The following is a 15396-nucleotide window of genomic DNA, read 5'->3' as shown; positions in this document are numbered from 1 at the left end:
TTTCCTGGAATTGATGTTGGATAAGCCAAGAAATTGAGCAAGAGGGAGTGCATGTTGTTGAAAACCAGTTAAATAAGGCAAAGGTCAATTACATATTTACATTATGATTATTATGATGATTATTATTATTTTTGAGATGGAGTCTCACTCTGTCACCCAGGCTGGAGTGCAGTGGCATGATCCCGGCTCACTGCAACCTCAGCCCCCCCCAGATTCAAGTGCTTCTCCTGCCTCAGCCTCCCAAGTAGCTGGGATTACGGGCACCCACCACCATGCCCAGCTAAATTTTTTTGTGTATTTTTAGTAGAGACAGGATTTCACCGTGTTGGCCAGGCTGGTCTGGAACTCCTGACCTCAAGTAATCTGCCCACATCAGCCTCCCAAAATGCTGAGATGACAGGAGTGAGCCACCATGCCCAGCCAAATTTAAATTAAAACTGAAGAAACTCTAGCCCATGTACACCAACATCTTTCATAACAACAATCAAACAGATACAAGTCAAATCCATCTTGAGTGGATTTAAATATCAAATGGTGACATCTTTACACAACAGTCTGCCTCATTTTTGAGTTGTACATTGATGATCTTATATAAATAATTACATGGTTTTAATTATAAAATTAGAACTTTTATCTTAAGGGTATTGTCTTTATCTGTAATATTTTATCAATATAAAACATTTTATAATTTTTATTTTTCTTTTATCAAGGCTTTGCTGACATACAGAAGGATTATTTTAAGGTATTTAAATCTACAATTTTTTGTGTGTTTAGAGTTCCGACTTGGTGTCTTGCCTGTAAAGATTTTTCTTTACGGAATATCATGTAATTATTCATCCATATATATTTCTAGTACTTTTATGCTTTCATTTTTAAAAATTAAATCTTAAATTCACATAGATGTCTCTAATATGACATTAGAGAAAATGATGTAACTTTCTTTCTAAAAACTAACCACTTATATCATCGATTCTCAAATAATTTATCTTTTTCTAGCTATTTTAAATGTCACCTTAATCATACATTAAAATGCTAATGTTAGGTGGGGCGCGGTGGCTCACGCCTGTAATCCCAGCACTTTGGGAGGCCGAGGCCGGCGGATCACGAGGTCAGGAGATCGAGACCATCCTGGCTAACACAGTGAAACCCCGTCTCTACTAAAAATACATAAAAAACTAGCTGGGTGTGCTGGCGGGCGCCTGCAGTCCCAGCTACTCAGGAGGCTGAGGCAGGAGAATTGCTTGAACCTGGGAGGCGGCGGTTGCAGTGAGCCGAGATTGCGCCGCTGCACTCCCACCTAGGCGACAGAGTGAGACAGCATCTCAAAAAAAAAAAAAAAATTAAGAAACTATATGAGTTTCTGGGTTTTTTTGTTTTGTTGTTTCTTTGCAATGCCGTTACTTAAATGCAGAGGAATTTATCAACCTAAGGATTTAGGGGGATTAAAATAAATAGCATTTAGCATAAAATTAACTAGGTAATAATAAAAATTGTTATCTTACAGGTCTTAGAGTTTTAATTATCTTGTACTTCTTAAAATTACAACTTTAAAAATTTCTTTTTAGAGGGGAACAGCATTTATGTCAATTGTGGTCATTTAAAGTGTCTTGGCCTATGCTGTCCTCAAATTTTCAAAACCAGACCTTGCCTGACCCATTAAAGCGAAGGGCTAAGCATGGCCAGCTGTGTCTGAGGAGGTTTTGTCCTCCCTTAGTTCTTCCTCGGATCCGCAGTGGGTTGATCTTGCCCTTTCTGAAATCCACCACCATGTTTGCTGGTCAAATTGTACCCACTGGCTCCTTGATGGAACTGAAGGCAGTTTGTTGCAGAAAAATTCAGGAGCTGCAAAGTTAAGAGGCTCAACTGTAGCACAGAGTCAACAGTTTGCAAATAAAGCCCCTGGAGCTAAGATTTCCTTTCATGTGTTAGCTGCCTCCAGGATACATAGGGGCAGGTGGGAGTGCCAGCTCTTGTACTTGGAAGAGTGGATTCGGCTTTAGACAAACTCCTGCAGAGTGACCCAAGGAAGCACTGAGGGTCTGAGGAACGACAGGGAGCAGAGATTTACTGAGGAGAGTGTGACCTCCCGTCATAGCACCATTGCTGTTACTTGAGTAAATTAGGTAGAATCTTTCAGTAAGAAAACTTGGTCAAAGGTATTCCAGCAGAGTCTTCCTATGAAACCATGCTCACTCATCACCACCTTCCAAGTGCAGCCCAGCTTCCTCAGCCCAGCTACTGCAGCCACCCACCCCGCAGCCCCACCACCTCCTCCTGCCATCCCATGGCATCTCAGGTCCTCTGTGGGTACAAAACGGAGTGGGAACCAGTCCCTCTCCCAAGACATACTGGGATAGTGGCACGGGACATGTGTGTGCACATCTGCAGGAAGGGCCGCAGGAGCAGTCAGGGCCAGCCCTGCCAGGGGGTCATGTGGAAGACCCTCACCAAGCCCACGGCCGTGGAGGCTGGAGGCGGATGCTGCTCTGAGAGCCTGTGACAAACCCACTCCTCCCCTGCCAGGCCGTCATCTGCTGATGACAGATGATGGTTTTACCTGAAGCGTCTGCATTTGTATTTAATACATTCACTTTTCAGGAATAAAGAGGGATATTCCCATGCATTTTTTTCCAGGGTATTTTACCAACTCCCGTTGTAGCCACCCATTATACAACCCAGCAGAACTGGAAGAAAACGATGCCATCGGAGTGAGGCCGGCGGCCCAGAGGCATCTGCAAGCAGAGCTGGGAATTCCTGGGGAGCAGGTACACACAGCACCCAGTCACAGCTGTGTCCACGGGAGTCCAGGTTGGCAGTGGGCAGAAGCTGAACAAAGTCCAGGCTGGATCTGTGCTGCTGGCCTCATGAAGCACCGTGAGGATGAAGGATGGGGCTGTGAATGGGCTGTGGATGGGAACGTGAATGTAGCTGTAGATGGGGCAGTGTGAGTCTTTGTGTGTCCCAGGCAGGGTTGAGACTATGCAGGAATCTGTTGGCCACACACCAAAGAGGAAATTGAAGTGTCCACTAGAAAGAATGTCCAGGATCCTGTGGGCATATGTGTTAAATTCATCCATTCAAGAACATCTTTAAGAGAGGACGGATGTTCTCCTGACAGTGCTGGCCGGTTTCTATGGGATTTTCTGTTGAGGATGTGTGTGTGACAGGGTTAGTTCTTTACAGAGACAGGTTTACTGGAACCAAGAAACCAAAGCCAGTTTATCATTCAGACTTGAGTCCACAAAAATTTACTTAGCTAAAATTGAGGTTTTGGAAGTTATCAATTACCAAAAGAAAGTGTTCATTTTCTTTGAGGAAAACGTGTTTATTTTCTCTATTTTTCTGTAAATTCTGTTTTACATGTGTGTTGTTAACACTGCACCAATTTCTGTCAGATTTCTCCAGAGGACATTGTGTTCATGACAATCTATCACCACAAGGCAAAATCAGACAGAATTTGGGGACAGCATGACATTTGTTACCTTCTGCTTGTGAGGAAAAATGTCACCATGAACCTAGATCCCAGTGAAAAGAAAAGCATCCTCTACCTGTCCCAGGAGGAGCTGCGGGAACTCCTGGAGAGGGGGCCAGGGGCGAAGTCAAAGTCACCCCCTGGCTAAGAACCATTGCCGAGAAGTTTCTGTACCGGTGGTGGCCTCACCTGGATGATGTGACCCAGTTTAGTCAGCCGTGTGGAATGCTCTCAGTGCAGGCAGACACACCATCGAGGCAACACCACACCCAACACAGGGCGAAAGGGGCATGTGATTGCCCACCAGCTATAAATCACTCGTTTCCTTTTCATCAACTTTGTCATGTCTTCATTTTCCCTTTCCTTTATTTCTATATTTCTCATCTGCCTGGTGGCACGGAGGAAATTTAACATTTCCCTTGTCCCAGTTTCCATTTTATAAGCACTTGGTCGATGAACAGCGGCTGATCCCGAAAGTCTTGGGGAGAGCTTGAGAGTTCTGACGCAGGCGGACTAGCATGGCTGGACCGTGAGGCTGCCTCCCCACAGCTTTATCCGAGCCTCCAAGGTCAGGAGGGGTCTCTGCTCCATCTGTTTCTTTCTAAATCACTTATTTCCAAGTGCAACACAAGGTTGCATTTTTTAAAAAAGACACATTCAATTTTGCATCTTAAGCCTTGGCGATGTGCATTTAAGTTCACCTTTCAAATGAATTTAGACTTACAGATATTACATTCCTAATACGAGCAGTACAGAAGATGTGTATGGTCTCAGCCAAGTGACTCGACGTTTATCCACTTCTGTTCGTTTGATTACATTTCAGTAACATGCTTACAAATAAAGACATACTTGCTTTAAAACATACTGTTGTTGTTGAACACAAAGTAACTACATATTAGGTTTTGGTGTTTAATACGGAGAAAGAATTTCAAAAACCAGACCTGGTAAATTTTTTTTTTTGACACAGAGTCTTGTTCTGTCACATAGGCAGGAGTGCAATGGCACGATCTCGGCTCACTGCAACCTCCGCCTCCTGGGCTCAAGTGATTCTCCTGCCTTAGCCTTCCGAGCAGCTGGGATTACAGACGCCCATCACCACGTACGGCTAATATTTCAATTTTTAGTAGAGATGGTGTTTCACCAAGTTGGCCAGGCTGCTCTCCAACTCCTGACCTCATGATCTGCCCACCTTGGCCTCCCAAAGTGCTGGGACTACAGGACTGAGCCACTGTGCCTGGCCCAGACCTGGTAAATTTTGAAAATTGCCACATGTAATCCAAAAGTGTGACCAACTAAAATCCTTTCCTCAGCTATAATGTTGATTGCGACTTGATAACTGATCTGTGGTGGCTCTCGGATCCCTGTGTGTCCTCAGGGCGCCAGGAGCACACGGACCCCTGGGCGAGTCCCTCCGACCCCACAGCTCTTCATCCCAACGCTCCCCGGCAGGTGCTTCTGAGATGGTATTGGGGGTGTTTCTGTGTTTTACTGAACATATATACTTCAGGGACAGGCCACAGAAATAGGAGAATGCCCATATTTAATTGCCTAATGCCTCCAGCGACACTTTACTCCCCCAAAAGTATTTTTGCTTTAAAACAAAATAGAAATGTCATATGTTTTTTGCTTTTTTATTTGGTCAAATCAATAGTGACTATAACTGAACCAAAACATGGCTAAGTAAATCAAAACTACTTTCTTTTTTTTTTTTTTGAGACGGAGTCTCGCTCTGTGGCCCAGGCCGGAGTGCAGTGGCCGGATCTCAGCTCACTGCAAGCTCCGCCTCCCGGGTTTACGCCATTCTCCTGCCTCAGCCTCCCGAGTAGCTGGGACTACAGGCGCCCGCCATCTCGCCCGGCTAGTTTTTTGTATTTTTTTAGTAGAGACAGGGTTTCACCGGGTTAGCCAGGATGGTCTCGATCTCCTGACCTCGTGATCTGCCCATCTCGGCCTCCCAAAGTGCTGGGATTACAGGCTTGAGCCACCGCGCCCGGCCTAAAACTACTTTCTTCTGGAAGTTTATTTTGGATAAAATAATTGAAGACAGATTACAATGAGACACTGTACAATAAGAGTAGAAAATAATTTAGGAGGGTATTTTAAGCACGGATTCCGACACATTCATAAACATGTTTGCTCCCAAACTCTTACAAAAGAAAATAAGGTTTTTCTCCATCAAGAACAACCCAGTTACACCAGTAAATCTTACCAGTTCTGAAAATCTGAAGCAACTGATACTCTATTAAATGTAGAAATATTGTCTACTCAAAATATTTGTAATATTATGCAGTGACAAAAATTTCCCACATCTATATAGGGTTAACCATAGTTTTCGGCAAAGCAACAAGTGCTTTACTTATTTTGTCTTTTTCAGTTTATACTGAACTCCAATTTCATGAAACCACACTGTGCCAAGCCAGGAAATAAAGAGCAACAGTCTAGCCAAGCCACAATCAAACGGATACTATCTCCTGTCCTTTTTGCCAGCTTTCCTCTTCCCAGAGAGCAAGTGCTTAGGCTTCGTATCGAACACGTGTCTGTCTGCCTCCCCTTTCTTCCCCAGCCGGTTCATCTTCTTCTGGGCATTCTTCATCAGAGTCTTGGCTTTCTTCACCATCTAAAAGGAGGAGAAAAGATGAAGTATGTTCATGGCTTAAAACCAATTTACCATTCTGAATTTGAACTACTGGGTAACAATCCGTTTTAATGGCTCCAGTCTGTTCAGTGAAGAGACCCTGTAACATCTCTTTTTTTTTTTTTTTTTTTTTGAAACGGAGTCTCGCTCTGTCGCCCAGGCTGGAGTGCAGTGGCCGGATCTCAGCTCACTGCAAGCTCCGCCTCCCGGGTTTACGCCATTCTCCTGCCTCAGCCTCCCGAGTAGCTGGGACTACAGGCGCCCGCCACCTCGCCCAGCTAGTTTTTTTGTATTTTTAGTAGAGACGGGGTTTCACCATGTTAGCCAGGATGGTCTCGATCTCCTGACCTTGTGATCCGCCCGTCTCGGCCTCCCAAAGTGCTGGGATTACAGGCTTGAGCCACCGCGCCCGGCCTACATCTCTTTTCTCTTAAGCCCAGCACGGTATCTGCAGGAACTCAATGAATATTTTTGCATAAAGACTGGATGAAAATCATACCTAGGACAAGCTTTACACCCAGGACTAGCTACATTTTAGACCTAGAAGGTCAGAACACATCTGTTTTAACTCCCTCTTATACAACCTAAGGACTCAGGCCCGTGAACCTGTTTTGCTCAGGTCTGACTGACAAGTGGTAATGCCAATATTAACAGCCAGGTTTCAAGATGGCAACGGCACAGAGGAGTGAAGCTCAGGCTTCTATGAAGGAGACTGCAGTTTACACACAGACTTTCTCCTGCATCTCCATTGCCACAATGTTGAAACTAAAAGTTGTTGTGTTTAATAAAAGGACATTTCACCAAGAGAGACTGTACATCTAAAGTGTCTTTGCCAAAAGACATTACAAATGAACTAAATGTGACTCAAGCTCTCCACCTGGGGGGAACAATTTTGCAACCTAAGGATGAGCAGGATCACCTGCCAATCGACCCAGGAGTTCCCTCTGGCTGTTCCTCCCACGGGGGGCTTCCTGGGACTTGAGGTCTCCTGGTGCTCAGCAGTGGCCACTTCCTGGCCCTCTTCAGACAGCGGGGCCTGAGCCCAGACTGCCGGTGCTGTCAGACCATGCTCTGGCCACCCTCCGCAAAAGGAAAGTGCCACGGAGGGGTCCATCCGGGGCAGCTGTCCAGGGGCGTCCACTTGTACCCTGGCCCATGCTCTCCTCTAAAGGATGCCACAAAACAAGGGCAGGCAGTGCACACAACCCCTGCCATAGCTCCTGCAAATGGCAACTGCTGGTGTTTGCCCTGAACCCTGTGCAATAAACAACAGAGGCTGTCATTTTATCACATTACACAACACAGAGACTGACCTTGACATCCCTAAGACCAGAAACGTCACGTGGAGTTCGAGAGCAGCTCCGACTCCGGGCCATAGAGGACGGGGGAGCGGAGTCTTCCCGCTTTCTTTTCCTAGTGACGCTCCGGGATCTTCTTGCCTGGACTGCGTAGTGGGCCTGCAAAGCAGGGAAAGCAACGCTGAGCTCTCAGGACCCCGGCCCCGCTCCCGGGCTCAGCGCTCAGGACCCCGGCCCCGCTCCCGGGCTCAGCAACAGGCATGAGGTCACTCCAGCAAGAGGGGAGGAGAAGAGTGTTTGAACCATTACCACATGGGCTAAAGATCTTGAAAATACGTATTTTCATATTAGTGACACCATCTCAAGTTCACATTAGTAACAATTTCACATTAATTGTTGGTCAAATATTCTTATTTGCTTAACAGAAGCTGCTTTATGTAAGAAAGCTGATTTTAACTCCACTTACAGAAACTTAGAACTCTCATTTAAAAGTGATTATTAGAGTATAGCATCACAATTTGTATTTCAGACATAAATAATGCTCTGTCCCTCATCGTCCCGTTTTGGGGGTTACTGATACGAACACAAAGGGACAACCATCAGACACCATCAGACAGAAACTGCAGACTGCACATCTAGAGGACGGGGTCTGCAGCCACACCCTGGGCACGTCACCGCGCGGCCTGGTGCTGCTGTGGACACACCCTGGATACGCAGAGAGCTGCCTCCTGCGGGCTGTGAAGCTTTTTATTTTTTTTTTGAGATAGTCTTGCTCTGTCGCCCAGGCTGGAGTGCAGCCTCAACCCACCACTTCAGCCCAGACCCAGGGTCAGGGAATCCTCAACCCAGCCCCAGGGCCAGAAAATCTCAAAAGACGAAAACTGGAAGCTCTCATTTCTTTTGCTGTCATTTCCCACGGCTTTCCAAAACCCTGGTTTGTTTTCTTCCTTTCCTTCCCTTTTTCCTTCCTTCTTTTCTTTTCTCTTTTTCTGAGATGGAGTCTCACTCTGTCACCCAGCCTGGAGTAGAGTGGCGTGATCTCAGCTCACTGAAACCTCTGCTTTCCGGGTTCAAGCAATTCTCCTGCCTCAGCCTCCTGAGTAGCTGGGATTACCAGCATGCACCACCACGCCCGGCTAATTTTTTGTACTTTTTTTCAGTACAGACTAGGTTTCACCATGTTGACTAGGCTGGTCTCGAACCCCTGACCTCATGATCTTCCAGCGCGCCTTGGCCTCCCAAAGTGCCTGGATTACAGGCATGAGCCACCGCATCCGGCCGGTTTTCTTTATTAAAAAGGTGTATCCAGCCACATAAACACATGAACCGCCCCCACACTCACGTCGTCTTTATCGTCCATGTCAACACCAAGACTGCGCATCTCCTTCTCCAAAACTGTCCTCTGAACCTGAAAAGGAAAAAAAGAAATATTTGCTTTAAATTAGTTTGATGAAATGCTGAAAAAAACTTAAAGACAATATATATGTATATATATTTTGCAACAATTATACTTATTTTAGAAGTTGCAATTTTTACTGGGCCTTGCTTTCATGTTTTTGGAAAGCTCAATTAAATCCCACGGAAACTAACATTTACGGAGCAATTGCCATGGGAAGCATCAGGTATCCTCTACGTCTGTCTGCTCTTCACCACCACAGCGGGGAGAGTGTCCTCTACGTCTGTCCACTCTTCACCACCACACGGGGGGGAGTGTCCTCTACGTCTGTCCACTCTTCTTCACCACCACACGGGGGAGAGTGTCCTCTACGTCTGTCCGCTCTTCACCACCACACGGCGGGGAGTGTCCTCTACGTCTGTCCGCTCTTCTCCACCACACGGCGGGAGAGTGTCCTCTACGTCTGTCCGCTCTTCTCCACCACACGGCGGGGAGTGTCCTCTACGTCTGTCCGCTCTTCACCACCACACGGCGGGGAGAGTGTCCTCTACGTCTGTCCGCTCTTCTCCACCACACGGCGGGGAGTGTCCTCTACGTCTGTCCACTCTTCACCACCACACGGGGGAGAGTGTCCTCTATGTCTGTCCGCTCTTCTCCACCACACGGCGGGAGAGTGTCCTCTACGTCTGTCCGCTCTTCTCCACCACACGGCGGGAGAGTGTCCTCTATGTCTGTCCGCTCTTCTCCACCACACGGGGGAGAGTGACCGTCTCCATCGGAGGTGAGACACTAAAGCTGAGGTTAGCGAGGCGGCCTAAGGCAAAGGCAGTGCGCCAACCTCTCTCCTCCCAGAGATGGCTGAGCCCCTCCCAGAAAAGTAAAAAAATGTCCAAGTCCGCCATAACCAGTCACTTGCCACCATATGAAAACTGTGTGTTCAAACAGGAAGACCCATTGAGAGGCATCCTGAATGTCAAGTGACTTCTCTGGTGACATGTTAACCGCCCTGCATGTGGGCTTTCTTTTCCCCCCATCCCACCCTGCCACAGAGCCAATAAATTGCCTTTTGTAGGTTTCTGTAAATTGCTAAAGAGTCCAGATTTAATGCAGAAATTAAACAGGTTTCTGTAAATTGCTAAAGAGTCCAGATTTAATGCAGAAATTAAACAACAAGGCCGGGCGCGGTGGCTCAAGCCTGTAATCCCAGCACTTTGGGAGGCCGAGACGGGCGGATCACGAGGTCAGGAGATCGAGACCATCCTGGCTAACACGGCGAAACCCTGTCTCTACTAAAAAATACAAAAAACTAGCCGGGCGTGGTGGCGGGCGTCTGTAGTCCCAGCTACTCGGGAGGCTGAGGCAGGAGAATGGCGTGAACCCGGGAGGCGGAGCTTGCAGTGAGCTGAGATCGGGCCACTGCACTCCAGCCTGGGCGGCAGAGCGAGACTCCGTCTCAAAAAAAAAAAAAAAAAAGAAATTAAACAACAAGAAAACCAGCCGGGCGTGGTGGCTCATGCCTGTAATCTCAGCACTTTGGGAGGCCAAGGCAGGCAGATCACTTGAGGTCAGGAGTTCGAGACCAGCCTGGCCAACATGGTGAAACTCATCTCTACTAAAAATACAAAAGTCAGCCGGGCGTAGTGGCAGGTGCCTGTAATCCCAGCTACTCAGAAGGTTGAGGCAGGAGAATTGCTTGAACCTGGGAGGTGGAGGCTGCAGTGAGGAGAGATTGTGCCATTGCCCTCCAGCCTGGGCAACAGAGCAAGACTCCATCTCCACCCCTGCAAAAAAGAGAGAGAGAGAAAAGGACAGGAAAATGTTAACTGATAGCCTTAAATGTCTGTGAATCTTAAGTTACAGTTTTAATCTGTACAACTGCAAAAAGACTGGATCTAGAATAGTGCCAAACTCGAAGCTGAAAATCACCAAGAAAGGACACAGTAAAGAATATGAAAGATCAGGACGTGAGCAATCTTGCAAATCCATAAACCAATAAAACAAGAATGTGCAATCTTATGGCCATGAATGGGTGGAAAGTTGTTATTCAGCAATGATCACACAGGAATCCAATCTGCAAAAACGAGATCACACCTCTTTGGAAAGACACAAACTTGCCTTCTTAGCAGTTCGCGGCATCCTGGGTCCCTGTGTATTCTTTTCTTTGGACTCCAGAATTTTCAACTTCTTTTTCTCTCTAATCTGATTTGCCAGCTGTCGGATTTCCAGCATCTCCTCATCTTCACTCTCAGATTCACTGTCATACTCTCCAGCAGCTGTTCTCAGCTCTTCTTCTTTTTCTAATTCTTCCAATTTCTTTAAAAATAGAGTTGTAATTAAACAAAATTAACAGTGAGAAAACCCCTAAGTCAGTGAGTGTGGCAGTGTGTATATATGAGCTATGTTTCCCTGCCTCGAAAGAGCGATTGCCCTGGTCCGGTCCCACCTGGGCCCTGCCTACGTGCCATTTACCTCACAGGGAGGGTTCTGTGAAGAAAATGGAGACCACGTGAACGCCAGCTGCCAGCAAGTCAGGAACCGCTGTGCACCGTTTCCCTTTTGTAAAACAAGTAAATTCCAAGGCTAAAAATGTGCAGAGACTGCCTCCTTCACTTCCAATGCTCCCAGCAGACACACAAAAGGAACTCAGTCCTGAGAAACTGAATTTGTGCCACATCCCATGTATCCGTTCTAATGTCACCCCAAATACAACATCACTGGATACAAATAAGACAAAAATGAAAACTAAAATACATGCTTGTTTATCACACCCTAATGAAGCAACCCAGTCAGGAGCCCAACAGGCAGACGTGCCTGCGTGAGACTCTGGCCAGGAGTGCAGAGGGTGAGGCTGGGGGGCCAGGCCTCGTGGAAGCGGATGGCACAGGCACAGCTGTGTCAGAGGAGGGGAGTCTCAAGGCTTCTCATGCCCAGCAGCGCGGACTGCAGAGGGGAAGAGGCTGGGAAGGCAGGCGGCCACTGCAGGGACAGTGAAGGCATGGGCTGGACGGGGGCCCCAGCAGTGGCGAGAGCAGATGCCCTGAGGCCACTCCTCCAGCATCAATGAAATTGAGATGCTGCCCCCAGAATCTGCTATCCCAGAGTCTGCTATGGAGGCACAGGAAGCACAGAGACCATGAGACTGAAAATGCAAATTCAATTATGGAGGGCCTGTGGGAACCAAGGAGTGGAAACGTGGGACATGCAGAGGGCAAGTATTATATAAAGCATGTTTCACACAGCTCAACTGAGAAGGCAGGATAACAACTAATGGAGGACACAGTTTAAGTATGTTTTCGTTTTTTAAAAGGATGAGTAAAACTTGTGGACATTTATATGCTAAGAAAAAGCATGTAGGGAGGGGATTGAGGCAGGAAAAAGATGTGACAGAGGAGAGCTCCCAAGGAATAGGGCCCAGCAGAGCAGAGCCCATCCCATCCCTGCCAGAGTCTCGGGGTGGGGAAGAGGTGCAGGGGGCAGAGTCAGGATCGAGGGGACAGGCCCAGAAGCTGTGCTGCTATCTTCCAGCAGTAATATTATGACAAAAAGGAAAACAATCCACAATTTAAAAAGTGACACGAACCTTCATGATGGCTGGATCAATATAATCAGCTATATTATGGCCTTCCCAGATTTCTGGTATCTTATCATGTTTTTCAGACGAATTCATTAAATCCCAATACTCTAAAGTTAAAAAAACGGTGGTTACATTTACAGCAGTTTTTAATATCTTCAAGTACTACGTGCGCAAAATGAGTTGTGACTGACGGCAAGTCAGCAACTCCACCGCAGAAGAGAGCACGACATGCAATTCCACGTGCAGCAGCACCAACAGCATCAGCCTCACTCAACACCCACACGCAGAGAAAGCTACAAAAACCACCCCACCGCCCCAAAACAACAGGAAACAACTCCCACATCACCCTCACTCAACACCCACACACGGAGAAAGCTGCAAAAGTCACCCCACCATCCCAAAACAACAGGAAACAACTCCCACATCACCCTCACTCAACACCCACACGCAGAGAAAGCTACAAAAACCACCCCACCGCCCCAAAACAACAGGAAACAACTCCCACATCACCCTCACTCAACACCCACACACGGAGAAAGCTGCAAAAGTCACCCCACCATCCCAAAACAACAGGAAACAACTCCCACATCACCCTCACTCAACACCCACACACGGAGAAAGCTGCAAAAGTCACCCCACCGTCCCAAAACAACAGGAAACAACAGAAGAACTCCCACTGAGTGCTATCAGTATGCAACTTTTTTTTTGAGACAGTCTCTCGCTCTGTCATCCAGGCTGGAGGGCAGTGGTGCAATTTCTGCTCACTACAGCCTCGACCTCTCAGGGTCAAGTGATCCTCTCATCTCAGCCTCCCGTGTAGCTGGGACTACAGGCACATGTCACCACACTCAGCTAATCTTTGTATTTTTTGTAGAGACAGGGTTCTGCCATGTTGCCTAGGCTGGTCTCAAACTCCTGGGCACAAGCAATCCAGTGTTGTGATTGCAGGCGTGAGCCACCACACCTGGCCCTCAGGATGCAACTTTTAATCTTGAAACTGACAAATAGGCTGAAACGCTTTTACTCATTAAAGTCTTTCCCCCCTTTTCTGAAATACTTCACGTTCAACTGGCATTTTATAATAATGATCCCACTCTGGCCCTTACTCTGAAGATCCAAAATATAATCATCTCCCATTTCCAGCTCAAGATCTCGTTCCTGCAATGGAAAGAGAAATTATCATCAGCTTCCTTTTGCCGTTCAGATCCAGAAATGCTCTGCCCCTTGTCACTCGAAACAATCTTTTCTCCAATCCCCTCAGTATCAGTGTGGTTCCCCTTCCATTTCTGGTAGGAAGGCTGTTTCTTATTTCAGTGCCTGTGGGGCCCGCCTTTGGGTTCTGGTAGGAAGGCTGTTTCTGGCCGTCTGTGGACTGTCCATCCTACTCATGCATTGTATTCATGGCCATCTTCCCTCAAGCCAAAGAGCTCCATGAGAGGGGCTTCTGCAGGGGGACTCACTGCTGTGTCCGCAGCCTGATGGGGCTGGTGCCTGGGCACCCGCGCCTCCTGTTCGATGCCCCAGGCCCCCGCGACATGCACACACAGCCTGCCTCCCCCAATGAGAACACCGGGCAAGAGCTCCGGCCGCATACCCTCTTCTTCTTGGGCTCCTCAATTTCCATCCTCTTCCTGCGAGCCACCACTCCGTCAGGGATGAAAGGAGGCCTCTCCTGAGAAGACACCACAAAAAGTATTTATGTGAAATGCCTGCTGAATGAGAAACTTACAAACCCGAAAAGGTAGAAACAAATTCCCTATGTGTAAGGGGTACGGAAAACCATACCCAGACCAGTTAAAACCAACAGATTAAGGCCGGGCGCGGTGGCTCACGCCTGTAATCCCAGCACTTTGGGAGGCCGAGGCGGGCGGATCACAAGGTCAGGAGATCGAGACCACGGTGAAACCCCATCTCTACTAAAAATACAAAAAATTAGCTGGGCGCGGTTGTGGGCGCCTGTAGTCCCAGCTACTCGGGAGGCTGAGGCAGGAGAATGGCGTGAACCCGGGAGGCGGAGCTTGCAGTGAGCCGAGATCGCGCCACTGCACTCCAGCCTGGGCGACAGAGCGAGACTCCGTCTCAAAAAAAAAAAAAAAAAAAAAAAAAAAAAACCAACAGATTATTTTAGGGGCAAGGACAGGGTTTCGGGGTCACTTTGCGCAGAGACCAGGAGGACTCCACACAGTGATTCCAAAGTTTATCCAGGAAAAACAGAAATCATGATTATCGTGAAAAATTACGGAAGAAGAAAGTGGTAAGAAATAACACTGGATCAACAAATGAAAGAAATTTAGACATAAACTCAAGTGCATATAAGAATTCAAGGGAAAGACAAAATTTCCAATACTCAGGTCAGAAATGCCGACCACTTGGAACGGAGTGCAACCTCCACCCTCACAACAGAACCAACTCAAGACATGGTGAAGACTATCTAAAAAAGCTAATTTTTTTTTTTTTTTTTTTTTTTTTTTTTGAGACGGAGTCTCGCTCTGTTGCCCAGGCTGGAGTGCAGTGGCCAGATCTCAGCTCACTGCAAGCTCCGCCTCCCGGGTTCACGCCATTCTCCTGCCTCAGCCTCCCGAGTAGCTGGGACCACAGGCGCCGCCACCTCGCCCGGCTAATTTTTTGTGTTTTTAGTAGAGACGGGGTTTCGCCGTGTTAGCCAGGATGGTCTCGATCTCCTGACCTTGTGATCCGCCCGTCTCGGCCTCCCAAAGTGCTGGGATTACAGGCTTGAGCCACCGCGCCCGGCCAAAAAGCTAATTTTTAATGCAAGGATAAAAGATAAATTTTTTTTTTTTTTTTTTTTTTTTTTTTTAGACAGAGTTTCACTCGTCTCCCAGGCTGGAGTGCAATGGAGTGATCTCGGCTCACTGCAACCTCCGCCTCCCGGGTTCAAGCAATTCTCCCGCCTCAGCCTCCTGAGTAGCTAGAATTACAGGTGCATGCCTGACTAATTTTTGTATTTTTAGCAGAGATGGGGTTTCACCATGATGGCCAGGCTGGTCTCGAACTCTTGAC

The 15396-nt window shown here is 47.4% G+C and overlaps 3 protein-coding genes across 4 annotated transcripts in view; 2 read left to right on the top strand and 1 right to left on the bottom strand.

Annotated features, from left to right (window-relative positions):
* The window catches only part of DIP2C (disco interacting protein 2 homolog C), an 840898-nt gene that overhangs the window by 310574 nt on the left and 514928 nt on the right, over window positions 1-15396 (top strand). The gene's annotated exons all lie outside the window — the stretch shown is intronic.
* Window positions 1331-4931, top strand: IDI2 (isopentenyl-diphosphate delta isomerase 2). Its single transcript, XM_050804729.1, is given in 4 exon segments — window positions 1331-2765; window positions 3396-3582; window positions 3585-3706; window positions 4848-4931. Coding segments are annotated over 4 exon segments (540 nt in total). The 5' UTR covers window positions 1331-2618.
* The window catches only part of GTPBP4 (GTP binding protein 4), a 29977-nt gene continuing 20055 nt past the window's right edge, over window positions 5475-15396 (bottom strand). For both annotated transcript variants that reach the window (XM_050805465.1, XM_050805464.1), the window contains 7 exons: window positions 13970-14047; window positions 13482-13533; window positions 12382-12482; window positions 10917-11114; window positions 8748-8813; window positions 7421-7564; window positions 5475-6089 (listed from right to left, as the gene is read on the bottom strand). In XM_050805465.1, coding sequence (XP_050661422.1) covers window positions 5937-6089; window positions 7421-7564; window positions 8748-8813; window positions 10917-11114; window positions 12382-12482; window positions 13482-13533; window positions 13970-14047 — 792 coding nt within the window. In that variant the 3' untranslated portion in view covers window positions 5475-5936. The remainder of the gene's footprint in view (window positions 6090-7420; window positions 7565-8747; window positions 8814-10916; window positions 11115-12381; window positions 12483-13481; window positions 13534-13969; window positions 14048-15396) is intronic.

This window comes from Macaca thibetana, chromosome 9 (assembly GCF_024542745.1).
Source record: "Macaca thibetana thibetana isolate TM-01 chromosome 9, ASM2454274v1, whole genome shotgun sequence".
NCBI classification, from domain to species: domain Eukaryota; kingdom Metazoa; phylum Chordata; class Mammalia; order Primates; family Cercopithecidae; genus Macaca; species Macaca thibetana.
Note: the sequence above shows the minus strand (reverse complement) of the source record. Positions and strands in the feature narration are given on the sequence as shown.